Source organism: Poecilia formosa, unplaced genomic scaffold (assembly GCF_000485575.1).
Source record: "Poecilia formosa unplaced genomic scaffold, Poecilia_formosa-5.1.2 Scaffold214, whole genome shotgun sequence".
NCBI lineage: Eukaryota > Metazoa > Chordata > Actinopteri > Cyprinodontiformes > Poeciliidae > Poecilia > Poecilia formosa.
In genome coordinates, this window is record NW_006800153.1 from 468,127 (window position 1) to 494,349 (window position 26,223).

A 26,223-nucleotide genomic window follows, 5' to 3' on the forward strand; every position below is an offset into this window, starting at 1 on the left:
GTTCTCCACAAATTATTTTATGAAGCAGTGAACACACAATGAAAAAGATGGGCAAAAAAGGTCCAGAAAGTCAAGAAACCAACTGAAGTCTGCCCGTCTTTAGAAATCATTCTTTCTGCAATATGCAAATGAATATCAGGTAATGGCCAAGAAATAAAAAATCTTATTACTCACACTGGTACAGTTGGTAATAGGAAAGAGACAGTCACAAAAAGGTCTTACTGTTCCAAAGCTTCATATCTAAATTTCTAAGTGTTATAATAAGGACTGGAGCCAAAATCCAGTGAAATTCTGCTAAGAACAGAATTTCACCATAACCTGGCAACAGGCTGGTGCACTTAATACAATTACTGACAGAGGAGTTTGAAGAATCATCAAAAGAGTTGCTCTTTTACTTATGAAGACAAAGAGATTCATAAGTAAAGCAATGTGCACTCACTGCACAAGACTCCACTGGTGGTGGAAGTAAATGATCTTTGGAAACTGTCCCAAGGACTGATTGTCTTTTTGATCTGTCTTTGGAGAAATCTAACAACAAATTACAGGACCTCTTTGGAGAGTAAACTACAGAGAAACATGCAGTTGAGATTAGAGTAATAAGATCCCAGTGGTATCATGCTTCACATTTCCATCTATAACCTTTGTAAATATAGCTTGGCTTATCCGGACACCTGTGAGCTGTCTGTCAGCGGTACCAAGAGGGGGACAGAAAGGACAAGCCAACATTAATATATGATTAAAGTTAGAAAATAATAAAACCCAGATTCCAGCTTCTGTGCAAACCAATCAGAATTTTTCTTCTTGGATTCAGGTAGGGATCTAAGGGTTCAGCTGGGGATCCTGAGGTGGTTGGACTGCCGAGGATCAAGCCTCTTAACTGACTGCATGAGAGATGAAAACTGGACGTTTGGCTCCCCCAGTCACTGTCTTCTTCTCTTAGTCCGACTTGATGGCTAAACAGCTCATTATACCTAATGATGTAATTTTCTTTCTTGGACCTTACATCTGGACAACACCACTCCACTGATGTGTCCACTGGCTTCATGAACTGGAAGGACTTGAGCCTCATGAAGAAACAATTCGTTTGTTGGTGGAAGCCATGCGGTTACTGCTTTGAAATAAAAAATAAAAAAAATCCCATACCAAATGGTGAAAAGGATCAACAGATATGGCAGGCCATTTTATTATACAAGCAACTTCACCACACTTACATTCCAGATATCTAAAATTGGTTTATGACTAGTCATATTAGTTGATTAAGATTCTGTTTAGTATAAATGGTGTCTGATTTACCATTAAGTTGTATATAGACTTCAGTTCAAGGGTTAGGGTTACCATGTCTTGGTAGGTCAGCAGCTCCATCCTCTCTCCATGATCAGACAATGAGCTGATCAGAGCTTTGGGAGATGGTCAGACCTCGGGATATTTCAGTGGATCCTAACTCTGCTAAACCTCTCGTCTCTGCTCTCCCTGACCTGCTGCTGGGTTCATGATGCTGGTTGCTCAATAAGGTTCTTAAAGAAACCTTTGAGCTAAATTACAGACTTCTGAAGGAGATTCAGAAAAATATGTAGATACAGTCATATTCAATAAATTAGAGAACTGAAAGAACCTTTTGAAAATAACCCTTAAGTGGGTAATTAACATATGTTTCATGAAGCACACATTATAAAAAATATATATTTTTATGATCTGATGTAATATTCAAATTTTAGATGTCATGTTTTCATTACCTGTAAGCAAAAATCATCATAATTAACATAAATTAATCAAATCAAATTTATTGAATTGGCATATAAATCACTGGGTCACTGTAGAGAATTTTATTCCAAAGTACGTGAGAGTTTGAAACACATTTTTGTAAGAATTTTCCTTCCACTTCACCAATTATTCAGTAGCTTACAGCAAAGTTCCAGTATAATACAGTAGAGTTTGGGACTGTAAGTGGTAAAAGGTGAAGGTGTTTAGAGGTTGGGAATAGTTTTGAAAGGCACTAGGTGATGTTCTCCTACCACAGATCCACACCATCATTGTGCTTTCGGCAAGTCAAGGAAGTGACCTAACAGGACTGATGACTTCATGCATGAGCTACACCGTTATGTTGTGAGCGATTGGCAGGTTTGGTACCTGTTACGTCACTGAAGCACTTACGTCAGTGGCTCTTAGGGCTTGTATATATGTAGCAGCATTTTTATAAAAATGAATATTTCCTCCATATAATTTTGAAAAATAATATGCACACGTGTTTGTTTGCAGAAAATTTTCATCCGCATGAACTTGCACAAATACGTCACTGAGCGCTGTTTTAAGCATACCATACCTGTAGGAGGCAGTGAGGTACATAGTTAAAACCTATGTCAACCAATCAGATCGCTTCAAAACAACCACGACTTCCTCTTAACATGGCGCTAGCTAGAAGGTTCATTTGGGTGGAAGATATAAAGGCTGAATTACTTTTGACCAACGTATTAGACAATGTTATTAAATAGGATAATGTCCATTGGGAATCATCTCAAATCAAGTAGATATTTTGGCGCAATAGTTGTTGCACAACCCCAAATCTGTACTTTCTGATGCATGCACAAATACAGAATTTTCTCAAATCTCCACTTTGATCGGAGTTTTCATAAATAATTTTTAGTGAATAAATTAAAGTTTTCATGTGGATGAAAGGCCAAAACATATATTTTTCCCCAGATATCTGGCTACTTGTAGACTAGGCCTAATTTGTGGTGTATTTAAAATCCTGACAGAAAAAAAGTTTACATTTCTATTTATGAGAAAATTGTTGGATAAAAAAATATTCTAATATTTCACAATTAAGTGAAATGCAAAATTTATATGCATTAAGATATATTTTTTCCTAATTAAAGCTATCAATCCAAGTTTTCACTCCAAACTCCTTGCCTGCCCTTTGTCATGGCCTTGCAGTAACTGCAAACTGGAACTATCATTGTTTTTGCTTTATCCAGCTTCTACCAAAATAATGTAAAAATAAAGTTGGAATTAAAAACTTACCGTAGATCTCCCTGAAAGAAATAAACTATGGAGTGGAGGGTTGAAAGGTAGAATTGGAGAAAAGGAGAATCTACTGCAGCACAACCTCAGATTTTCTCAAATATCCTGTCATCCCCCTAATCAATATTAGCTTTTTGGAGAGTATTAAACACATTACTTTACCCACACTTATACCTGATAACAAGTCTATAGCCTGACTGACATCTTGTGGTCATTGAAACAACCTGACTTTGTCTAGAGCAGGGGTCACCAACTCCAGTCCTCAAGGGCTTCCATCCTGCAACTTTTAGATTCACCTCTGCTCCAAAATGTCTGAATTCCCTCACCAGCATTCATTCCTCTCTGCAATAGGCTGGAAACGAGCAGTTTATTTGATCCAGGTGTGTTTGAGCAGAGACGCATCTAAAAGTTACAGGATGGTAGCCCTCGAGGACTGGAGTTGGTGACCCCTGGTCTAGAGTAACTTTCTCCCTTTAGCTGTTAGTGGTGGCTTACATTTGTCTTTTCTTAAAGGAATTTTAATTTTCATCAGCTGATTTCATAACACCTCATCTTCTGAGTCATGTTTGTTCCCATTAGTTTTCCCCTACCGTTCCTTTTTTCCCCAAGCATACCATTTCCAGATTTTCCCTCCTACCACTTTGACATCTTTTCAAAATCTTGTTCATACCTGCTCTAGGTTTTGGAGGGCTGACAAAACTTGTTTTGCAATAGTTTGTCTTAAAGTTAGTGTCTTCTTCTATCATACAGTCACAAGTTGCAAAAACTCAACTAATTTATTCAACACTTTGTCATGTTAATATGTCTCACACTTTTCTAGACAAAATTAACTTCATTGAGCTGCTGAATTTTATGTGAATTCAACTTAATTTAATGTTATTGATAACCTGTTTGAAAGTTCATTTAATATAAAAGTAAAACTCAACACACTGGTGAACTTTTACACTATAAAGAATTTATTGAAATCAAAAGGAAACAGGAGAGAATAAGCAAACTAAAGTCACGTCATTAGAACATAACACAGCCTGGTCTCACAAAAACAAACATGGACCTTCTTGTTCATGCACAATGCTTCAAGGTGTTACTTTTTAGTGCTACACATCACAGCTTTGAAAATAACGTGTTGGAATGGCCGAGAGCAGTGATCCGGAAACCCACAAACAAAGCTATTTCACTACAGACGTGTTTTTCAGTCAAGCTAAGTGGTTTCAGAAACCCTAACTTCCTACTTGCAGTATCAACACCTGCGCTGGACTCTAATGCATTTTCTGAAAAAGGTACAGCTAAATAGAAAATAAGGAAATAGCAGAGCCCAAAATAAGATGCTGAGTATGGTTAGTTTGAGAGGAGACAAGCTCAGGATCTCTTCTTGACCAAAGGCCACCAACTGACAGTCTGGTGGCATTGCTGAACTCCTTAAAAACAGGTAAAAACAAACTAAAATAAAAAGTCCCAGCTGTGAAAATTACCCAGTAGATTTTGTGCTTGCAAACATGATTTTGCTTTGAGACTAGGTTGCAATACAACATGAAGACCTAAAGCTTCATCACGGTCAATGAAATCAGAATTTAAAAAATAACTTCATATCAAAGAGCCCTCAAATTAAATACAAGATTTTTTTTTAAACTAGACCCCAACCCTCGACAAAAAACTAATTTCATCTCTGCACTTGTCTGATTTTGCACTACTATGTTGGATGCACTCGGTACTTAAACTACATCTGCAGTTGTTAAAAATATATGTAGTAACAATGTGAACTTGACTGTCACAATACACTAGCACGGACAAAACACAATGGAAACGTAAAAATGTTTGACCTTTACATATTCACCATGCACTACTTTATTTGAGGCATATGATAATATATGCTAAACTTGTACAAGGACAAGTCACATGAATGGAACTAAAAACCTGCTTCTATACACTGGCTTAATCATTGTAGAACTGTACAAATACAACAGATCAGTACAAAAATGAAAGGAAGTTATTTTACTGCACTGCAACATAACCTGGAACGGGAACAAAGCAGAATATTCCATACACTCCACTGAACAGAGATCTACTGACTGGCTAAATCTCTGTGACCACCATCTAGGCTGCCCACCCACACGTCATACACAACACAATGCATCCTGACTCAAACCATCAATTGAAATTCTCAGTGATTCCAGTGGCACTTAGGCTATTCTGCTTGCTTGATCGTTTATCTGCTCCCACTTGGCTAAACCACACAAAGTTTAGTAAGTATATCGTGCCCGTTCAGCAACAGGATCACGCAAATGCTCGTAGGTACCACTTCTGGGAGTCACGGGCACCGGGGAAAGCCGCGATCGCTCAAATGCGTATCCAGCCGCGTCGCCGGCGACTCTCCGTATCGGACTCCGGTCACGTGCGTAGTATGTAGACACCGGGGCTGCTGGAGGAGGAGGAGGGAGGGGAGGACACACGTATGGATCAATGCTAGTGGGGGGAACCCGTTCCCTCACAGCTGTGGAGGCTGGCGTTGTTGGACCAGGCACGGGGACAACACGTCGGTCGTCATAATAAGTGCCTCCGTAAGAACTGGCCCTGTACTTCTCGTAGTAGTCCACGACCCCGTACGGATCCCTTTCGTCGTAGGGCGACCGTCGCACCGAATAGGCTGGTACCGCGCCATAGACCGAGGCGTTGCTCCTGTATGCCGACTCGCTGCCGTACATCCGAGCCACGGTATTATCAGCGACAGCGCTTATGCCGTAAGCTTGGGGTGGCCCATACCGCACTGCGTTCTCATAGCCCGTACCTCCTCTGTAACCCGCCATGCTGTTGCTTTGAGCGGAAACCCGGGAAAAAGCAGGACCGTAGCTGCCGTCATAATCCGGAGCTGCACTGAAGTCCGGAAAAGCCCTGCTGCGACCACGCCCGCCGAATCTCGAGGAATCGAATCCCTCAGAGTTTGGCTCTGAGCCATTTCTCTGGTAGCCATTTTGGTCTAGAGGGCATTCTTTGGACCAGTGGCCTTCCTGCCCGCAACGATAACAACCCGATCGTTCTCCCATTCCCGGCGCAGTACGCAGGCGGCTAGTTGATAGCTTCACGCTCATCAGTTTTCCTTAAAAAGAGAACACTCAATAAGGACTTGTTGCTGCAAATGATATATTTAAATACAAGACATTTCCTTGTATGCTAACACACCTCAAAAAGTAGTTTTAAAACACACCATTGTTAAAGCTGTAATCCGTAAATTTGAACACTTTATTTTTAATCTCCCTGGCAGTAGATAAAGAACAAATTAAAATTTCATTTTGACAAACACTTAGCCTAAAGTGGCTACATTTGGGCAGGGAGATAAATTGGGTATTAAGTCAAATCTTAGCTTAAAGTCAGCATTGCAGAAAACCCTCCAACAAACTACCAGTGACATTACGAATAACAGCTTTAAAATAATGCTGCCTTTCCTCTACATACTCACCTGAGCTTCATCTGGAACTTACCTGAAACCTAACAACATAATATTCTTGATGTTAGATCATTAATAAAAAATCCCCATCAAGCCCAGCCCAAAAGTTCACCTTTAAAAGCTGTGTTGTCCAACTTATTAATAGCCTCCATGGCATCTTCCACTCGCTCCATGTGAACAAAAGCATAGTTTTTAACAATGTCGCACTCCACCACAGAGCCAAACTCTTCAAACTTGGCCCTTAACTCTTGATTGGTACACGCGATGTTGCCGACATGGAGCTTGGTGGATCCTCTTGCCTTCCCTCGGCTCATTTCGACATTTAATGGCTGGCCATTAAGCTCGTACTGGTGCAGGTTGCGTATAGCTTCTTCTGCCTCTGACTTGTCATCCATGTGCACAAAGCCAAAGTTTTTCACAATAGAACATTCTGATATCTTGCCATACTGGGAGAACAGAGAGCGGAGTTCATCTGATGTCGTGTCAGACGACAAGTTGCCAATGAAGATTTTCACCATCTTGGATCCTCCCTGTCACTAAGAAACAGACAGAAAAAACATTAACCCATAATCAACGTTTTCTTATTCGGAGAGTACATAAGTGGCATTTCAAAGGTCCTCTAAAGGGTTCACCAAAATGATCACAACCAAAAACCATAATGAAGGTTCAATACATATAAATTCAACTTGGAACACAAAAATTCACACTTCTGGTTAGAAATTCAAATAAGTTCATATAAATGTTACACATTAGATAAAAACAATTTGTGCTAATTGCTTGAGTAAAATTTCTACTCTAGCTTCAGAGTATCATCACTGCATAAAGAGTTATTTTAACCAGAGAAACAGTCACATCTATAGCTTATGTTAAAGTGAGACATCTTGTTTCTTAATGGGTTTATTTAAATGTTCTATTTTGTAAGTTAAGCCTACAGTAAACACTAAAAAAGTATTGTGTAGAGGGGGAGAAATTCTACTGTATTCGTTTTATATGAAAAATATTGATTTTGGGAAAATTTACTCTGACCAAATTCTATTTGCATTTAGGTTATTTGTTGTATTAACTTTCATTGTAGTCTTTAAGACACCTGGATTTGCACATCATTTTATATTTTTGTCTTAATAAATCAGTTAAATATTACATGATCTAAACAGTTACTCTTGGCTTAAGCAGCATTTTAACAAAATACTTTTAACTTTTATAAGAATAATCTCGGGCGGTTAGTTTATGCTTGTATTGGAGTAAAATGTTGTGCCAATCTAACCACATCAACCCGTTTGAAAAGTCGGTGCTCACCCCAACACCTGAGCCTTCATTTTCATACTCGTATCATCTAGGTGTTTTTTTCCTCAAACAAAATGATTTATTTTAGAATTAATCACCAAATGACGCTTACGTAGCTAGTTAGAAATGCTGCCTACTAATTTTGTTGAGCGGAATAAACCATTCATGTAAAACAGTTACACACTTATCTTTGATACACACGCAGAGTAATCACTGCCCTGCCTCCTTTTAGTGGACACGCAGCACAGTGTAGATTTGCAGCTAACAATTGGCTAACAGAACTGATCAAAACATCGGCCTTACGATTAGCTTATCAGAATATTAACACAGAATAGTAGACACAACTCCATGTTAAGCAGACGCACACAGTGGGACAAATGAACAATGCATGTTTGTTTTGTACTTCGAAATGTGCACATTTCGAAGTCATGCTAAAGCTTTGCAGCTGGCCTAGTAATGGTCCATTGTAAGACGTTAGCATAAAAGCTAAAGTCGGAGGTCCATCCACTTCTAAAAGGAATCATGCGTTCACGCAAAACACGCACTGCAGTTGGCTCGTTTACAAAATAAGTTGTAGATAGAGCTCTTTAAGTTTTAGGCGGATTCATACCTGTAAACTACAGCCTGTGTTGTACGTTTTCAGAGATGAAATGGCGACTGCAGCATTGACCGCCTGACGTCACACGGAACCGGAAAGACGTATACTTCCGGGGAAGTGGAGGTGTTCCGTGTTCTTTTCAGATTTACTACCCTCCGAATACCATTGTGGCAAAAATATATTTTTCCGCGCTTCTTTACATTATCACAAGTTTTCTTCAAAATAAACGTCTGACTTTACAGAATGCATAGCTTTATGGTGTTGGGACAGAGAATACAAGCATTTGCACATCAAACGTTTGACCTAGCCAAGATTAATCATCATGAAAGCTCCACCTGTCAACTTTGAGTTTTGTGATAAAAGCCTGTTTAGTTTTGAGTTAAAGTTCTTAAAAGGAATGGGTTTGTTTGTAGGTTTGACCAAATCTATAGCTATTTCAGATAAAAGGAGAAAATATTTTTCATGTTTGATTTAATCCTCTTGCCGTTTAGATGGTGCAAAATGCATTAAGCAGTAAATGTTAGATTTTATTTTCAAAACTTTGCTGAAGACTGTGAATGCCACAAACTTCTAATCCATCTCACCACCAACCTAAAAAATGTACAGAAGTGCCCACAGTAGTTAAATCCTTCCATAATGTCATGAGAGTCATGTCGTCAAACTGGGATTTCAGTCTATCGGAGAGCAGAGCCAAAACACCCAAATAACTGACTTTAATTTTTCTTTAAAAAAAAAAAAAAAGATATGTTGTTACCTTTAAACCTAACTTTAAAGAAAACAAAGGCACCCAAAGGAAAGAAAAACAATCTTAGTCTTGCAAAAAAAAAAAAAAAAATGTATTCATATGCTACAAATTAGCACATAACAGATTTCCTCTTCTAAGCAAACAGTTCTGAGGGAAGGAAAGCCATTTCGTTACACAGGTGGGTGATCTGTTCTTTTGGTACCACCACCACCTTTATTTAAACTGAGTCCAAATTAAAAACACTTCAAATGTAAAAAGGTTATTATAATCTGACCTCATAATCAAGTCCCTGATATTTTTTCGTTGTCTTGTGTCAGCAAAGCCTTTTCCATTTCTCCTAAGCGGTTCTCCAATTTGTGCACAGATAAAGTAATTTCATGTTTTGGATGCAAGTAAGCCAAACTGATCATAAGTCAATGAATATTATCAACAAATGTTTCACTTTACATAAAAAAAACTTAAATCAATTAAAACAAGCCAGTAACAGAAAAAATATGGCTTGCATTATTGGCAACCAATAAAATATTGTAAATTATTATGACAAAAAACAAAAACAGAAAACATTGATTCAGCACATTTTTATATGACAAATTCAAAGCAAAAACATTTTCAGATTTTAACAATCTGCCGTATGCATGGAACAAAAAAAGATTATAACTAAAAAAAAAAATAGCTGAAAACCTGTCAAAACTGCATTCTGCCAGTCATCCTTTTGTGAATGAGAACAACGGACTCTTCTGCAGGTAGCTGGCATCCCATTTCTAAACCAGATATCTTCTATGTTCATATCTGGACGCTACATACAGTGATGGGACTGTAGAGGTTGAGGAAAGAGTGAAAAAAGTCCTGAAGTTCCGACCTGGAAGAGAGTAAAGCATTTAATTTTACAAACAAGTCTTGTCAAGTACTCTTTGAAAAGGATGGATAATGAACAAACATTGCTCCAGTTAATTCTAAGATTCAAGTGCTTAATATGTTACAAGAAAATTAGGATCTTATTTAAGCCAATACCTTGGTACCACGGCTTTAATAAGGCGCGTATCGCTGTGCATAATGTTCTTTGGGCTGTGAAACAGAGTAGGAGCTTGTGGTAGCAGGTACTGGAGACAGCCGCTTTCGTTCGTAGTTGTAGGCCGTTGAGACAACTGGTACTCGTCTGATTGGGTTGTGTTCCGGTGTGTAGTATGCAGTGACTGATGAAGCTGGAGGCACCGGCCGGCGGTCATATGGATCCACACTGGGTGAGACCTTGGGAAGAGAGGAAGGGGGAGGCGGAGGGGGTGGAGGTGGGAGATAGGGCAAACGACGCTCTTCGAAGTAGCTTGAGCCATAAGGCCGAGCTCTGTACTTTTCATAATAATCAGCACTGCTGTAGAGACGGCTACGATCATAAACATATGACCTGTCTGCATATGCGCCTGCAGCTCGGCTCGCATACCAATCCCCCAGCTGAGCGGCATAGCCACGATTAGGCGGAGGAGGTGGCGGGGGAGGAGGAGGCGGCGGCGGCAACCCGCCAGCATAACTAGCTCGATTATACATAGAATAATCAGCTGGTGGAGGTGCGGCCATGCCATATGAGGGCTCCCGGACGCTGCGAAATCTTGTGCCATCACCGTAGCTATCGTCCCGACCGACTTGACAGTCTTTCGACCAATGACCGTGTTTCCCGCAGACAAAGCAGCCGGTATGATCTCCCATTCCCGGGGCCGGGCGAAGCCGACTGGTGGACAGTCGGACGTTGATCAGCTTGCCTTGTAAGGAGAGAGAACAAACGCATGAGACCGAGAGGATCGACACGAATAGGGTCTTACCGACTAGAACATGGTAAAGGAATGTGACCGATAATGAATGCGAAGGAGAATCATTTTTAGAGCCAGCTTATGGTGATATTTTGTCAGCGAACTGGCCCTATAACACTCTCAACTGGTCTTGCAGAGAACTCTGCAAAGCCCATTGGTGAATAACTGCAGTCCATGAGGTAATGCAACGAAAGGATCCAACATTGGTATCAACTGACAGAAAAGACAAGGAGCTTTTCCCTGCCAAAGAGTTCACCTTTGAAGGCTGTGTTATCCATCTTATCGATGGCCTCCATGGCATCCGCCAGTTTCTCCATGTGAACAAAGGCATAGTTTCTGACAATATCACATTCGACCACCGGGCCAAACTCCTCAAACTTAGCCCGAAGAATTTCACTTGTGACCTCTTCACTGAGGTTGCCGACATGAAGTTTGGTGCTGGATTTGGTTCTGCCTTTGCTCATCTCCACATTCATGCGCCAGCCGTTCAGGTCAGTCTGGTGGAGGTTTTTGATGGCTTCCTCTGCCTCTGACAGGTTGTCCATGTGAACAAAACCAAAGTTTTTCACAATATCACATTCCGAGACTTTGCCATACTTTTCAAAGAGTTCTCGCAGCTCCTTGGCAGTAGTTTCCGATGCTAGGTTGCCAATGAAGATTTTCACCATGATGACGTTTGAATTTCCTAGAAGAGTAATAAAAGTATCTCATCTCATGCTGAACAAAAATTCCAACATTAAGCATAACTAAAAGCCAATATTTATTATTCACTCAACTTCCGAAGGAAGGTGGAAATCACTGAACATCAGACATCATCCAGTCATATTTCACATTGTAATGAATTACAATATGAATATAGAGCAGAATAATTAACAGATTTACCTGGCTATGGATCACAAGTCAGTCTCCCTGCTTAGTTCCAGCTTTAGAGGTAAATGGCATTATGTGCATATTGAGATACAAACTTTCTGACAGAGGTTTGACAAGATGGCGCACCAAGCAGACATTCTTACAGTCTTTGAAAGTGAAGCTTTTACTTTTCACACTAATCATATTGATCAGATTTGACATACAAGAGAAAAAGTTGGAGGACATTAACTGTCAGATTAAGGAAAACAGCTCAATGATTGACAGCCTTGCTCAAGCTCTAAAGTTAAATGCTGCTGAACTAAATGTCTGTAAGGTGAAAGTAGAAACTCTGAAGTGTTATGGATTCTGTGTTTTCCTCCATCTCTTTTATCCTCTTATCTGCTTACACGCACACGCTGCAGCATACATAACCATATTTATGTGTGACTGCAGCCAGTCATACATAAACGGACTAAAATTGATTAGACTACCCTTTAGGGAAGGTACAGATTGCAGAGAAGATGATGCTGGATCCTGGTTTACTTTCAGGTGTTATAATTGGGTCTCAATTTCAAAGATGAAAATACTCAAACTGATTTTTAAGAGCTGCCATAACTTTAGAACTCCCCACCTTGTCCTTAAAATGGAAATATTTTACGAAGGATTCCCCCGATTACATTATTGTAAAACTGAAAACCCGGTACCTTTCTCCCAGATTTACCAAAAGTGAAATGAATTCGTTTTGTAATGAATTGTTAAGAGAAAATACACCGAATATATCTAACAATGTGAAAATGTAAACATGAGCTCAACCTCACGTCACGCAGCTAATTGCTAACGCCAATGTGTTACACCATTTCTTAAACGTTTATAACATTACTACTAAAGTGATACCAACTCGAATGCAACAATACAACTCCTCAAATAATTACAAACAATGTACAAGTAGTTTACGTAGAAACAAATATTTCATTGAAGTATAATTTAATGAGTTATGTTGCCAGGAAAGTGTGACATCAGTGAGCTAATAGCTAGCTAACTTACTGGTTGGTCCGTTGTATTTCCGCTCACTTCCCCTCAACCATCTGTATCAGCGCTACAATAACAGCAGTACATCTCCACTCTCTGACTGAACATGTTTACTTCACATTATAAGGTATAAACGTCCTACTCACCAATATATTGCGATGAAGGCCTTCTTATTAATGAATGGACAGCGAAATGGCGCTACTGCGCTCGTCCAGACTTCTTCTTTAGTTTACAACATCAAGCTTTGGGCGCCATCACCGCCTCCCTCTGTTTCAGAGACAGAATCGCAACATACGGTGTCATAATCCTGATCCCCCTGCATTCCCTTCTAGTTGGGTAGTCTTCAGGCATAATTAAGTCAGTCTTCTTGTAAACTAAGCTCTAGTCAAAAACTTCAAATTTAAAATGGTATCTGCAGTTGATTTTAGTTCTCTCATTTTTTTTCTCATCCCTTGTACAGGTACGTAAAGCACAACTATTGTTCACATGTATGGTGTTTATACAGCCATAAGTTAAGTATTTTGATAACATATAATTATTTTTTTTATGATAATCGTTAAGAATATTTAAATCAACAAGAGGACATGGATAAAAACCAAGTCCTGTAAGTGGTTTTCACAGCCCTTCTACTGTATTCTCCACAGTTCTGTCCTATGATCTATTTGCTGTAGATTTGCAATGCACTCCAGGAAAAATTAAAGCTACTGTAATTCAAATTAAGGTAATGTTACTAAACAAAACTGGCTGGTGGTAAATACATTGCTGCTCTTTTCTTGTTTTCACTTTGACTCTGGGTTTTTCCTAATATTTTTCATGTGACATTTTGCATTGTCCACCTAGTTTTATAATGCATATTCGAGAGACAACTTGTCATACAGCACAGTTGATAGATCCTGTTCATTTACAGCAGCCGTCTTCTTTAAGCATTACATTGGAACCTGATTGATACAACAAGATTTATATCTTTGTGACAGAAGACAGATGCTGTTAGTCTCCATGACGTTTGCGCAATAAAGTTGAAAACTTCCCAACACTCCTTAGTTGGTTCCAGTCTTGCCTGTCCCATCATGTCCCACAGGCTGACCTGCAGTGTTGGCAGTTGTGACAAACGAGCTGCTGTATGAGTCTCAAACGTGACCCAGTGATTTCAGATTTAATAAAATGTGGGTTGTTGAATATAATTATATATATATATATATATATATATATATATATATATATATATATATATATATATATATAATGTAATTTATTTATGAAAAAATAAGTAATAGAGGACAGACATTAAAATCTTTATTTTTTTCATATTAAAAATTCTGTAAAATTAAAAATGCATTCTCAGTTGTTATATACATACAGAGCAAAACACATCTAAAAAAAAAACAGCCTACAATTCATACTGTCTCCCAAGGGTGTCTCAGAAAAAAAGGGGAGTTATTAATACAGCTTACAGTATAAATAACATAAATATCATTATACACAATCACAGACAACTGCAATGTAGTGGAATTGAGACTTTTAGTACACCTGAATTGTTCTTTCCATCAACAGTACTTTAATTAAACTAAATGCACATCTGTATTAATTAGTCGGTTCCCTTCATTTCTAATCATCTGGTCCCTTGCAAAACTTTTTAAATATCATGGCCAACATCAATATTTTCAGTGTGCTGCTCTAAATCATCGAAGTATGTTATGAAAATACAAATGATAAAAACAGCTACGACCTAAGAGAAGTAACTACTGCTGTTCATCAGTCTGGATGAAAGTATTTTTGGTCTTTGGATAATTATTCAGAAAAGATGGCACATGAAGTTTATGATTCTAAAGAGCTTCATTCAGAGAAAGGCACCAAGAGGATCAGATGTCCAAACCTCATTCAACGAAAGGCAGCAGAAGTTGACCTCTGACCTGATGGAGATCCCCACCTGCCTCTATAGCTGAACCTGGCCACGCTACAAAGAACTCCACTGCAGACATTTGTATCCACGAAAGATTTCAATTTGATAAAATTATACAAAATGCTTAAGCAGCAGAATATGGCGTACTACTTTGGCACTTGTATTTATTATTTTAAAGCTAACAGGACATTGTTGATGGCAACTCTAAAGGTGCTAAAGTCTGCCAGTGAGTCAACAGCAGGTTTTCATTTTGAACATGATGGACATGCCAGAATCTGTTCAGCACCAAGTTAGCACCTCTTTCCTAATCTGGTCATAACAGGAAACATGGAATCAGTTATAGAAACAGACTTTTAGGGTTTTGCTTTATATTCTCTCCAAGCTTCTTTCTCTCTTCTACTCTTCCTTTCCCCCCACCTTTCTTCCATTCTTGTCTATCTCCATGTTAGAATTGAAATAAACTCAAAGCATTTTCTAATAAACTTTGATATATATTTAATGGAGCATTAAAGCAAAATCTGCAACGCTCCATTTGTGAAAGTAAATCAGTTTGGCTTCACTTTGGCAGTCACACAACAATTCTGAGTGCCACACTGCCGGACAGGACATGTTAAAAAAGAGGAGTAAAAGAGAGAGTGTGTGAGAGAGAAAAAAAACAGCTTTCAGCCTCATCACTCCATCCCTGCTGACAGTGTTTACACCCTGTGGTTTTTCTCTAGACATCCCAGCTCTTTACAAATGAAATTATCTGCATACCAATCATTAGTTTCCATGTGGACCAAATTATATCTCAACTGAACCATTGTTACTTTAAGGAACTGGGTATTTTTAGTGAAATTTTTGATGTTACACATTATATTGTTAGGATTGTGGACAATTAAATCCTTCAATAAAAATTTCAGCATGTAGAAGGAAAACATTAAAATGGAGAAATACTGAATCATCCCAGTTATTTTGGTCTGACATGGAGATACAGAGGTCCATTTCAGTTCTACGCGGGAAGCAGAACCCTAGACTGCAACATTTGTTTAGCATTTCTCTGATAAAGAAGCAAATGTTCCCTTCACTTTCTGGATAAAGTGCCAATTCATCGTACAATAGACTCTCTTCTTACAAAAAAAAACAGGAGACTGTAGGTCACAGTGTCTAAAGAGGGACTGAAAATATCCAAGCCAGGTTTCTGATGTAAGTTGGCAAGATAGATCACAATCTTTGTTAATGCCGCTTCTGCTGTGCCATTCCTTAGACAAACTGATAAGTTGTACAACCATTTCTTAGCAACATGCCTCTTGATGTGGGATGAGAGCTGTGTCCCTGCAGAAACTGCCAGTAAGAGTCTGCTGTGGGCCGATGGTATTAAGGTCTTCTCCGCCTTCAGTGCAACGGGGATCGCTTCTTAAACTTGAGCAGGTACAACATTCTGGTTCTTGTTCTTTAAGAAGTCAGCCTGTTTTCCAGCTCAGTAGCTGCTTTCATGACCAGTCAAGATGTACAGGTTGCTCAGCGCTGAGGGGTCGTCCGTCGGCGTACTCTGAAGGATGATGTCTCTGTTTAGTGCAGGAACAAAAGGAAAAAGGTCTTATTCATCCAAAGTACACAAAACTAGGTCAGTTTGATAATACTGCTTCTTATTTCTGCAAGACAACTGCTACGCAAAACTGAAATTAAAGTCACACTCTCACTGATAAAAGTACATATCTAAGATATTTCCTAGAATCATCTTTATCTTATTTGTTAATATTAGAGTTGAACAATATGTAGCATCACAATCATCGTCTTAAAATGAAGTCTGGATGCTCTGAATATTTCGAATATATTTGACCATCTGGATGGATGGAATTCTAAAAAAAAATGTATTAAAGAAGAAACACTGGAAAGGATTTAAACACTAACCTGCTTCATGGAAAAAAATGTTTTCCAGAAGTTTAAACTCTACAAATCACTCAGCACTGTTCCTCTAGGTAGGGCTGCAATTAACTATCAATTTAGTAATCAATTATTCTATTGATTATTCTGATGATAAATCAATTAATTGGAGAAAAGATTGGAACATTCTGCAGATTTTTCAATGAACTACTTGTTGTATTTTATACAATATTAGAAATATGTAAAAATACAAATAAATAATTACATTTATCTAATTTCCTAAAATGCAATAACAGCATTATTTTAATGAACTCTTGATCATTTGTATTGTTTTTAGCATCTGCAGCTAAAATCAATCCTAACATCAACATGTGAAAAGTTCAACACTTTCTGCTGGTTGAACATCAATCCTGTGTGGGCTGATCTGTTGAACATTTTTTTAGTCATAATTGGATAGCAGAAGATGATTAATAGGATATTTTTAAAAACAAAATCAGGTGAACCAGATGAAGCTAACACTGCCACTTCAGGAGTTCTGGGTAGAACATATTTACAGATTTACAGACAAGGAAGTTTTTACATATTAAATGCAAAATATACATATTTTTTGTATAGTTTTTGGTTTAATGTTGGTGTTCTTTCAGCAGATTGTATTTTTAAATTTTTAAGTCTGTATACTCCAACTAACAATTTATCAATTCATAATTAGTTGACAATTATTTCAATAACTGATTCATCACAATGAATCTGATCAGTAGTTTCAGGCCTACCTATGAATACTCAATAGAACACTAAATGTTTGTTTTCTTTCGTTATCTCACCTGTTTGTTCCCAAAACTCGGAAAACTCGGCTCTCATCTGTGATTTCCTGTGTTACCTGCCGTTCAAAATGACATGACTCAGGTTTGTGAATTCTGCCACATAACAGGTAAAGGACTCAGCTTCACATATGTGCAGATATTCACCTCATCCGAATGGAAACTCCTTCCTTTAAGGCCGTGCTTCCAGAAAGCCAGCACACTGTCCTGTAAACAGACTGCCGGGATACGGAACGTTACTCAGCTGTCAGCACAGACAAGCCGAGCTTAGAGCTGCTCTCTGAATGTTGCTGTTACCTAGTGTTTCAATTGGAAAGTCAAAACCGATCTCAGCTGCCAGCTCTTTGGATGGAAGCCCTTTCAGGTCCACTATCTTTACCTTTTCTGCACAGTCAGCATCAGGACAGAAGCAGGGTTCATTACAAATCGTCATGAAATGTGTTTTGTTGATGACATTAGAGTAACTTACTTTCAGCTGTAATCAGAACTGTGTCTCTGTCCAGCTGGGTAACCTGTACAGCTCTGAGGGCGCCACCATCTGCAGAGAGACAACATTACTGCGGGCTCTAATCTGAGAGGCTCACGGACTGAAGCATGGTGGTTTATCCTACCTGGCACTGAAGCAGGAGGAGCATTCAGCTCGATTATATCAAACTTGAGCTGCTGGCTGGTTGGACTCTCCTCATTGTTACACTCTCTCACCCCCACACACAGCTGGGGAAACTCATCTGTTACCAGAACCAGAAGCTCAAATATTGGCAGAGACTCTGGTAGTCGCACTGGTATGTGCTGCAATAGATGAAGAACGAATCAGCAGAAATAGAAACAGTGAAGCTACATGATTAAAAACTAGGAGGCAGATGGGAGATTAAAGTTGGATACCATGGTTACTTGGTCGCTCAGGTCAGACAAGTTTTATTAAGCAAACCTAAAACCTTTAAGTACTTAAATAACACCTTGAGTCCAGCAGCATTGGAGAGTTGCACTATGACCAGGGTGCAATTAACCACACGAGTTGATAGCAACTGTAACATTCATGCACTAAAAGATCATATTCACCTCACCAAAAAAAAATTCTCGTATCTAATAAACCTCTCATAAACATCAGCTAATATTTCTATTTAGCGCTGAAACAACGTGTATGAGATCAAATTTTATTTATTAAAATAACTTAAAATAAACACATTCAGCAAATCTTCCATAAATTGTTTGGAGAAAAAAAAATTACTTAAAATGCCAGTAGAGGGCAGCAATACCTCAGTGTAGAATCTGATCACATCATTTGGACCCAAGAAGAAACTGAATGACCCTGAAAATGTGCTGGTTTATTTTCTAAAGTCAGAATATTTGAGTCACCATTTCTGGAGGATTAGATGGAATAGATGGAGATGGAGGAATAATCTGAATCTACTCTGAGTTTAGAGTCTGTAAAGGTGATTTGCGTATAAAACAGTGCAAGATGTTGAACTAAAATATGTATTTGCACAACGCCTCCAACATGAAAAGGAGTTTGTTTTACACCTACCAAAAAAAGATTAATATACACACTTAACCATGTCACAAAATCTGAGATTCATATTTCAGAACGTCTGGAAAGTACTGATGGATTTGAATGGAAGCAAAGTTATCCAGCTATTACGCTGCTACAGGCTTATGCTGGAGGACAAACTGACCACTTTTCTTACTTTCTTTTTCTACGACTCTCCAACTACCATTATTTTCTGTTATGTCAACCATTAGCTTTATGTTTTCTCTCAGTTTTTTTCTCTCCATAGAAGCTCCATCTGGTCTGGTGTTCTATTTAGCTGTGGCTCTTTCCTAGAAAACATTGTCTGAAATAACGCTGCCAATTAAATAGTTCTCTGTGTGCCTGGAAAACATATAAACACTGCCCCTTTAATGAGTTACAACCTGTCAGAAGTGGAAATAAAGTGTTTATTGTAAGTTTTACATCATGTTATTATGTAACAAAGTCCAACATGGTGTGTCAGTGAGGAATCCCCAACTTTTCCAAGTGGAATTCCGACATCGAGTTGTTCCAAGTATTTTTCATTGACTTGAACTCAAAAATTCTGACTTCTGATTCCAAATGTAAGGTGAGCAAATTGTAAAATTCAAACAGACATTAACTCCAGTTACACATTTCCTGCTTGCATCCCTTTTTAATACAGCTGTCAACATATGAGTTAACTGCTGAACTTGAGGGTTGGATAAGAGTTCATGGTTCTGTTCAGACATGACATCAACATCCTGGTGTTAATTACAGAAGCTAAGAAAACGGATCTTGTTTGTACTTTGAGTAGTGGATGTCACAGTGCTTGTGGGACAACATATCTGCACTAACCTTTAGATGCATAAACTTCTGGAGAGGCTCATACCACAGCAGCAGCACCAGGCCGGAGGGAACCGCCCCACACAGGAAGGTACTCTCTGTGTAGGGGTTTCTCGCTGCAGTAAGGAAAAACAACAACACTGAAGACTGTGTTGGTATCAGTACATGGAAAAGAAGCACTTGGGCTGTTTATTCAGATGAGCACCAGAGATATTGAGGAGAATGTGTGGAGAATTTGCTTCAGGCTGTTGACACTTGCCAATCCGAACACTCAGCTGCTGATTTCCCACATTTCTTACAAACGGGGGGAAAAAATAGCCCAAAACGGTTTTGGACCAAGTGCCATGGACATTTGGGTTCTCACATTGCATCCGTCTTGATTATCTCTGGAAAATGTGTGAGAACTACTTTAGAGCCGGTTTGAATCACTTACCCACACTACATCTCCGACAGCCTTTAGTGTCTGGAATTTTCACAGATATGGCAAACTTTCTGGAAACGGGAGGAAACAAAGCTCAGTGTAGGAATAAAGAAAATTCAGTAAAAGGTTAAACAAAGAATATTTGAAAGTTTCTAAATGTTGAACTCTGCCTGAACTGCCCAGCCTGTACCAAACTCTGACCTGTACCGACCTGGGAATGATCCTCTCAGTGAAGCGATTGGTGCTGAGAGACAAGCTGCCGTGTTTCTTTTGCAGATGTCCTTTTTGCTCAAACAGAGCCGTTAGACTGTGGGAATAAAGCTGCGACGACTTTCCTGCACAAAGGACACGGTCTTAGAGAGGCAGATACTATAAAGCTCAGCATGTTGTCTGATGGAAGCAGCATACGGAGGAGACGTTACCTGACACAGACATCAGCACATTATTCATGACATAGAGCCACGTACATCGTTGAGGGAGCAGCTGTGGACAGAAACGAGGTCAGGTTTACTGAACAGCTTTCATACGCCTGTCAAAGAAATATAAGAAATAAACATATCCTGATCTCTTTCAGGACAGGATGGGGAGCAGTGTAGCATGACAAGAAAGTGTGTGTCTGGGTTCATAAGATCTTCTCTGACCTTTTCTAGTGTGTCCTCATGAAGTTCATTTAGGTTCAATGTGTAAATTCCTTCTTCTGCTCCAAGAATCAGGTATTGATCTAAGGATCAGAAGAACGAGTTAAAGTGAGAGGATTACCTCCAGCTGAATGCAATCATGAGGGAAAAGAAATGTCCATGAGCGACTGGACAGGCATGAGAAAAACTAAGTACACCCTTTCTGTTTCCAGAGGAACTCAATGTGTTGGCCCCTCTCTGAGTGCGGGCTTTATGCATTCAGAACATCCTTTTGTATTTGAACACATGAAATGGAAAGAAATGCTTTGTTGTTAGCTTGTGTTGTTATAAGTGTTATAACAATTAGCAAATCCCACTGAGGTAAACATAAGACAGCTGGCCTCTCATACACATGTTCAGTGGCTCTAAAGGTGGCTCTACGAGTCGTGGGATGGTGGTCTGCTCCTCGTTTTCATCATCACTCAATTATCAGTCACAGAAATGTTCTGTATGTAAATAACCTTTAAATGTTTCAGGGTTTTTGAGTAAAGACCACTTTTGCTTTGAAGTAAAGATGACATGTTTGCTCAGGAGAACGGATGTCAAAGCTAGGCTACAAAACATTTTACCAACTGGCATTATGAACTGATTTACAGCAAGGATCAAACTGGAAACTAAAATTGAATCCGTTTACAAATATATCTCCATACCGGATATGAATTGGACCTTTTTGCCTCGTAAGGTAAAAGCACTTGGGCTGTTTATTCAGATGAGCACCAGAGATATTGAGGAGAATGTGTGGAGAATTTGCTTCAGGCTGTTGACACTTGCCAATACAAACACTCAGCTGCTGATTTTCCACATTTCTTACACCTCATAAGAAATGTGGACTTTGTTCATATGTGCTGAAATTGGCAAAGTATAAATAAGCGGAACTAAAGTGAACTTTCTGGGGTTCAGGGCTTTAAGAAGCCAGAGTCCTCACCTTTTGTTTTGGGTAAGATCCAGGTAGCAGCACAGTGGATTTTTAGAGGACAGCCGTTGAAGACTTTGGTAAAGCAGGCTCCCATCTAGAGGAAGCAGATGACTTTGAGTCTGACAGGATTACAATGGCCCTTCAGTTGTGGAGTGGTGTGATAAAAAGCAGTCATTGAAATCATGCTGCTGTTGGTACAATAAAGCTACAAAATGCCCATCGATGCAGCTTTCAAGCAAAAGGCTCTTTAACAGGCAAACAAAGTATCTACAACAGAGACACAGATCATGTAAGAGGGCCATTGAATCACATCATGTTGCAGCGTGTAATCAGGATTTAGATACCTCATAACTGGTGATTCTTCTTCTACTCAACCATGAGACTTTTCCAGATTTTAATTTCAGTTTTTCTCTTATTTCTTAGCATCCTTACTTTCAGTCGTAGCAGATTCTTGTGATGTCTTGTGTCATTTAACAAAAATCTTTTCAGTCTAATTTAATTTGTGAAATCTCTCTATTTCCTGCCTGTGTTAATCTTGAGAGGATCACATGAAGGTGGTATTTTTGTATTATTTTATTATTGATATGTTATTTTTGATAGGATCTGCCCAGCAACTTTTACTGAAACTTTCAGGCTTTTGAATTTTCTTGATAACATAATAAGATCCTTTGACCCTCACACATTAAGGAGGCTGGTGCGTTACATAATATTTAAAGAATAAAATAAAACTTACCAAGAAAGTCTATATGTAACACCATGCAATGCATTAATTAGTATGTGTTAGGAGAGGAAGTGTCTGTAATTAGTCATGAAGGTGTTGGCGTTTTATTGCTGGTTGCTGTTAGAATTCACACTTACATGGACTTGAGGGGTGGGAGGAAGCCCATGACAACCAGCTCTCTAGAATTACAAAGGTTACACACAACAACACAGAGGGAGTAATAAAGACTGTACACCTGGGGAATAATACCAAATCAACAACTTTCACTGCACCTATCAACCTTTACAGGGTTCAAACAGAATCATTAGGAAGTTATTAGGTTAGCAAATCACTCCAGCGCTCTGACGTTTGCTTCTCATTTAACGAGAGAAGCATTCTCATTAAAAACTCACTGAGTCCTCTGGCTTTTTCCGCAGCGTGCTCCACTCTGGAGACAGTGGCGTCTCTCTTTTTGGGGAGGAAACCATCCTTTTCTCTGCTACTACAGAGTGTTGTGGTGGCAAACATGGGTCACTGCAACGCTGACTGATGTCCTGCGTGGCAGAACACCTGGACAAGACTTAGAATAGAATAGAATAGAATAGAATAGAATAGAATAGAATAGAATAGAATAGAATAGAATAGAATAACCATTTACTGCCCCGCTGTGAAAAATTCCAGTGCAACAGCATCAAAGTGACAGACAATCGAAGCATGTAGAGTCACAGAAAGGTAGGAATATAAAATATTTAAAAACATTTATACTGAACAGTAAGGGTTATGGTGGAAATTACTACAAGTTAACATCTGCTGATCATGTTATATTAAATGCTTGTGAACTCTCACCAAAATAACTATTTGGGTTACATGTACACAGTTGGAAGTTGTTTTCTACAGCTGCATCAGAACCAGACTGTCTCACCCCTTGTTTTGAATCCCTTATCCTTGGTATAAAACTCAAGTGTTGTCTCTGCCTGGCAGAGCTTTTCACCCAGACCTGCTTCATTATTGATTGTCCTACAAGCTCTCTGCATTGTGCACAATATATGAACAAACCTGACTGAGTGACTTCACCTGACAATGCTTGGTAAAATAGTTTTATTCCACAACAGGGTAAAATTACAACATAAATAATGTGCTAGTCAGTTATTTGTTGGTGTTAGTGTCTCCACATTTCAGGCTGTATTACAAAACCTTGTGTATAGATTTATGTGTAGATTATGTGGCTCTACAAATAACATCATTCTGATACTAACAGATATTGCACAAAGCTCAGTCAGGTTTAAGTCCAGAATGTGGAACCAGTGGCAGTTTAGTCTTTCTGTAAATCAGTAACTTGTATTTGTGATTATTATTTTTTTATTTGATTTCATTAATTTTTAAAAATATTTTTTTATGTGAACCTATTTGTGTCTTTAATAAAGCTGCTGATGATGAGTCTGCAGTTATTAGAAATAGCACACTCTCCCCCAATGAAATGGACAACTGAGTAAGACCCTTAGAAAAAACTGTGCATGTGTATTTTTGGATTAAAAAACCAACAGATGACTTATAATAAGTGACAAGATCAGAACCAGCAGACCTCTGCTGATGCATATGAAACAAGCTGTGTGTGACTGACTGGTGTGTGTACTGAGGTGTACCTGCTGCAGAGCCGGGGTCGGCTGTGATGGCCGCATCAGGGCCGAGTGTGCAGGCCGGTCTCAGCGTCAGGTCTCTGTCCTCTGTGTTGGAAGTTAAAGAGCTGAAGGCCGGCAGTGAGGCTGTCGGACTGAACAAACCGCTCTTCCTACCTCCCTGTAAAACACCAGCATGTGAGTCATCACTGGAGTGATTCCAAGTTCTCCAACACCGCTAATGTCAGTGCCACACATGAAAATAGAGTAGAAAATATCCTTTCCTATTCTACAATAGGAAAGCAGCATTTTGGCTAAGGATTTGTGTCGATATTGACATTCGATATTAATGTTACTGTCAAGGCCGATAACTGATATTTACCAATATTACATATATTTCTTACCCTTTCAACACCTTGAAAAAAACAATCACACCACTATGCTGTGCTGCATCACTATCCCTGTCACATGACCAGACACACACCACATCACCAACCTCCTCCACCGTGCCTCTACAAACAACTGGCAACAAGATGGAAATAAATATTATTGATCCCGGCCCAGTTTCATTTATCGGACCAATACCCATATGTTAAAAATTACTAATGTCAGCCAATATCAATGTTAGCACCAATATATTGTGCATCCCTAGTTGATAATTGATTATTCATCAATCGTTTGATTAACTGTGATCAAATTAAAAAATCAAATAAGAGTCTTAAACCACAGCTGTCCTCAGAATCAAACTCTGTAATGTTGTGATCAAATTTTATCTCCATTAAAATTAAGAAACAAACAGTTAATATTTGTCAGCAGCTTGTGGCTCTGAAGGACTTTTAGTCGATTCAACCAATAAGTTGGTTTCTCAATGAAATAACATAAATATCTCCCAGAAAGTACAAAGACAAAGTAAAGGGATTATTAGTTTTGAAAAAAATAATCTCTAAAATATTGCTTTAAGAGGTAAAGTATAATTATAGCATAGTTAAAACTGTGGAAGTTTGTATCAAGTCAACACATCAGGCAACAGAAATAAAGACTGACTTCATGGTAATAAGAGTCATACTCACATCAGCAGATGGCGCTCTTGCAATCGTTAAACTCCTGAAAGACAAATGAGCAACAATCATCAGGTCACTGCAAAATCTGATGGCTGAATCTAGGCATGGGCTGGTATGAGAGTCTAACTCTGACTATAATGAGGAAAACATATCATGGTATCAGTCTCCACACCATAGCTGTCTGAAACATTTCTAAACAGCTGAATCTGTCTGCCTTGTAAGCAGAGGGAAAATGTAGAAGCCTGCTTTAAGCCAGCTGGCAGGCAATGCTCTGCACTGGAGGGAGAGAGCTGCACCACGGTCCATAAACCCAGAGCAAACATTCTGACATCTATGCAAGCATCTCATGACAAGAACTTTAAACCAAAGCAAAAGCATGAAGATTTCAGTGGTTTTGTCAAATCAATGTTTTAAATCCTTTATATAACCTCATACCAATACCATGCCTAGTCAAATCATTCAATTAGATCCAGGACAAGCAACACGACACCAAGCTGAGGCAGATGCTGGGGAGCTTGAAGGTAGGACAATAGCAGCACACGGACCAAACTCTGACGGAAATGCCACAATGAAGCAGACAAAGAAGCCCTCAAAGCTGAGAACCACTGGGCCTGTCCTGGTTGGAATCTGCATCAGTTCACATAGTTTGAGGGCAATATTAAGAGCACATGAACACAAACCTGAAGATTATGGCAACCACACTGACATTAGCTGACAAATGCATCATAATAATACCAACTGGAGTGGTTTATTTCAGGTGGGATGGAAAAACAGAGCTGTTAGGAGAGGCTGGAGCAGGCGGGCGTGGCCTACCTCATCTGCAGGGCTTGCTCCACACATTCCAACAGGCTCCTGCAACAGGAAGACCCCCGGTGTTTATCTGACCACAGGCCTCAATCGGCCAGAACAATAGGAGGGAGTAAAGCTAAAGGTCCTCTTCTAACAAGCACTGATTACCTCGACTGAAGCCTGGACTCTTTACTTTTTCAATCTTTTTGCAATACGGCTCTGAAAATACCTCAACCTTGGATCAGCAGGAAGTCCTGTCCTTTAATATTGGATGTCTCAGTTTTTGCAATTTAAAAAGGGACTTTTAATATTTGTATACATGGTGTACCATTTTTATCTGAGCAAAAACAAAACACGACAACT

The 26,223-nt window shown here is 39.1% G+C and overlaps 3 protein-coding genes across 11 annotated transcripts in view; all 3 read right to left on the reverse strand.

Moving 5' to 3' along the window:
- Positions 1–3,952: 3,952 nt before the first annotated feature.
- Positions 3,953–8,460, reverse strand: LOC103148878 (RNA-binding protein 4.1-like). 2 transcript variants are annotated; one of them, XM_007567850.2, is made up of 3 exons: positions 8,352–8,460; positions 6,570–6,993; positions 3,953–6,109 (listed from the first exon to the last, which is right to left on the reverse strand). In XM_007567850.2, the coding sequence occupies exons 2-3, from the start codon at positions 6,973–6,975 to the stop codon at positions 5,256–5,258; spliced, it is 1,260 nt and encodes a 419-aa protein (XP_007567912.1). In that variant the 5' UTR covers positions 6,976–6,993; positions 8,352–8,460; the 3' UTR covers positions 3,953–5,255. The 2 variants fall into 2 exon arrangements, with proteins under 2 accessions (XP_007567912.1, XP_016535029.1); XM_016679543.1 differs by having other exon boundaries at positions 6,017–6,993.
- Positions 8,461–9,680: 1,220 nt separating this feature from the next.
- Positions 9,681–13,035, reverse strand: LOC103148879 (RNA-binding protein 4.1-like). Of its 2 annotated transcripts, none has more exons than XM_007567851.2 (4): positions 12,911–13,035; positions 11,143–11,571; positions 10,096–10,838; positions 9,681–9,943 (listed from the first exon to the last, which is right to left on the reverse strand). In XM_007567851.2, the coding sequence occupies exons 2-3, from the start codon at positions 11,552–11,554 to the stop codon at positions 10,111–10,113; spliced, it is 1,140 nt and encodes a 379-aa protein (XP_007567913.1). In that variant the 5' UTR covers positions 11,555–11,571; positions 12,911–13,035; the 3' UTR covers positions 9,681–9,943; positions 10,096–10,110. The 2 variants fall into 2 exon arrangements, with proteins under 2 accessions (XP_007567913.1, XP_016535030.1); XM_016679544.1 differs by lacking the exon at positions 12,911–13,035 and adding an exon at positions 11,769–12,888.
- Positions 13,036–14,042: 1,007 nt separating this feature from the next.
- The window catches only part of map4k2 (mitogen-activated protein kinase kinase kinase kinase 2), a 36,944-nt gene continuing 24,763 nt past the window's right edge, over positions 14,043–26,223 (reverse strand). Inside the window, exons 16-34 of one of the 7 annotated variants that reach the window (XM_016679549.1) lie at positions 25,885–25,923; positions 25,081–25,114; positions 24,188–24,191; positions 24,038–24,118; positions 22,808–22,974; positions 22,553–22,594; positions 22,428–22,436; positions 21,704–21,788; positions 20,743–20,822; positions 20,524–20,584; positions 20,313–20,436; positions 20,114–20,172; positions 19,693–19,796; positions 17,960–18,137; positions 17,818–17,886; positions 17,646–17,732; positions 17,496–17,566; positions 17,352–17,407; positions 14,043–16,211 (exon numbers count right to left, since the gene is read on the reverse strand). In XM_016679549.1, coding sequence (XP_016535035.1) covers positions 16,124–16,211; positions 17,352–17,407; positions 17,496–17,566; positions 17,646–17,732; positions 17,818–17,886; positions 17,960–18,137; positions 19,693–19,796; positions 20,114–20,172; positions 20,313–20,436; positions 20,524–20,584; positions 20,743–20,822; positions 21,704–21,788; positions 22,428–22,436; positions 22,553–22,594; positions 22,808–22,974; positions 24,038–24,118; positions 24,188–24,191; positions 25,081–25,114; positions 25,885–25,923 — 1,438 coding nt within the window. In that variant the 3' untranslated portion in view covers positions 14,043–16,123. Of the gene's footprint in view, positions 16,212–17,351; positions 17,408–17,495; positions 17,567–17,645; positions 17,733–17,817; positions 17,887–17,959; positions 18,138–19,692; positions 19,797–20,113; positions 20,173–20,312; positions 20,437–20,523; positions 20,585–20,742; positions 20,823–21,703; positions 21,789–22,427; positions 22,437–22,552; positions 22,595–22,807; positions 22,975–24,037; positions 24,192–25,080; positions 25,115–25,884; positions 25,924–26,223 lie in introns of all 7 variants that reach the window. The other 6 variants (XM_016679550.1, XM_016679545.1, XM_016679547.1 and 3 more) reach the window with 6 other exon arrangements.

What these genes read in the sequence shown, in the direction of transcription:
- LOC103148878 (XM_007567850.2), bottom strand. Translation starts at nt 6,975, where the DNA reads ATGGTGAAAATCTTCATTGGCAACTTGTCGTCTGACACGACATCAGAT. An exon ending in GGACAACACAGCTTTTAAAG is followed by an intron (nt 6,110 to 6,569) that starts GTGAACTTTTGG and finishes TCTCTTTTTAAG; the next exon opens with GAAAACTGATGAGCGTGAAG.
- LOC103148879 (XM_007567851.2), bottom strand. Translation starts at nt 11,554, where the DNA reads ATGGTGAAAATCTTCATTGGCAACCTAGCATCGGAAACTACTGCCAAG. An exon ending in GGATAACACAGCCTTCAAAG is followed by an intron (nt 10,839 to 11,142) that starts GTGAACTCTTTG and finishes TCTCCTTACAAG; the next exon opens with GCAAGCTGATCAACGTCCGA.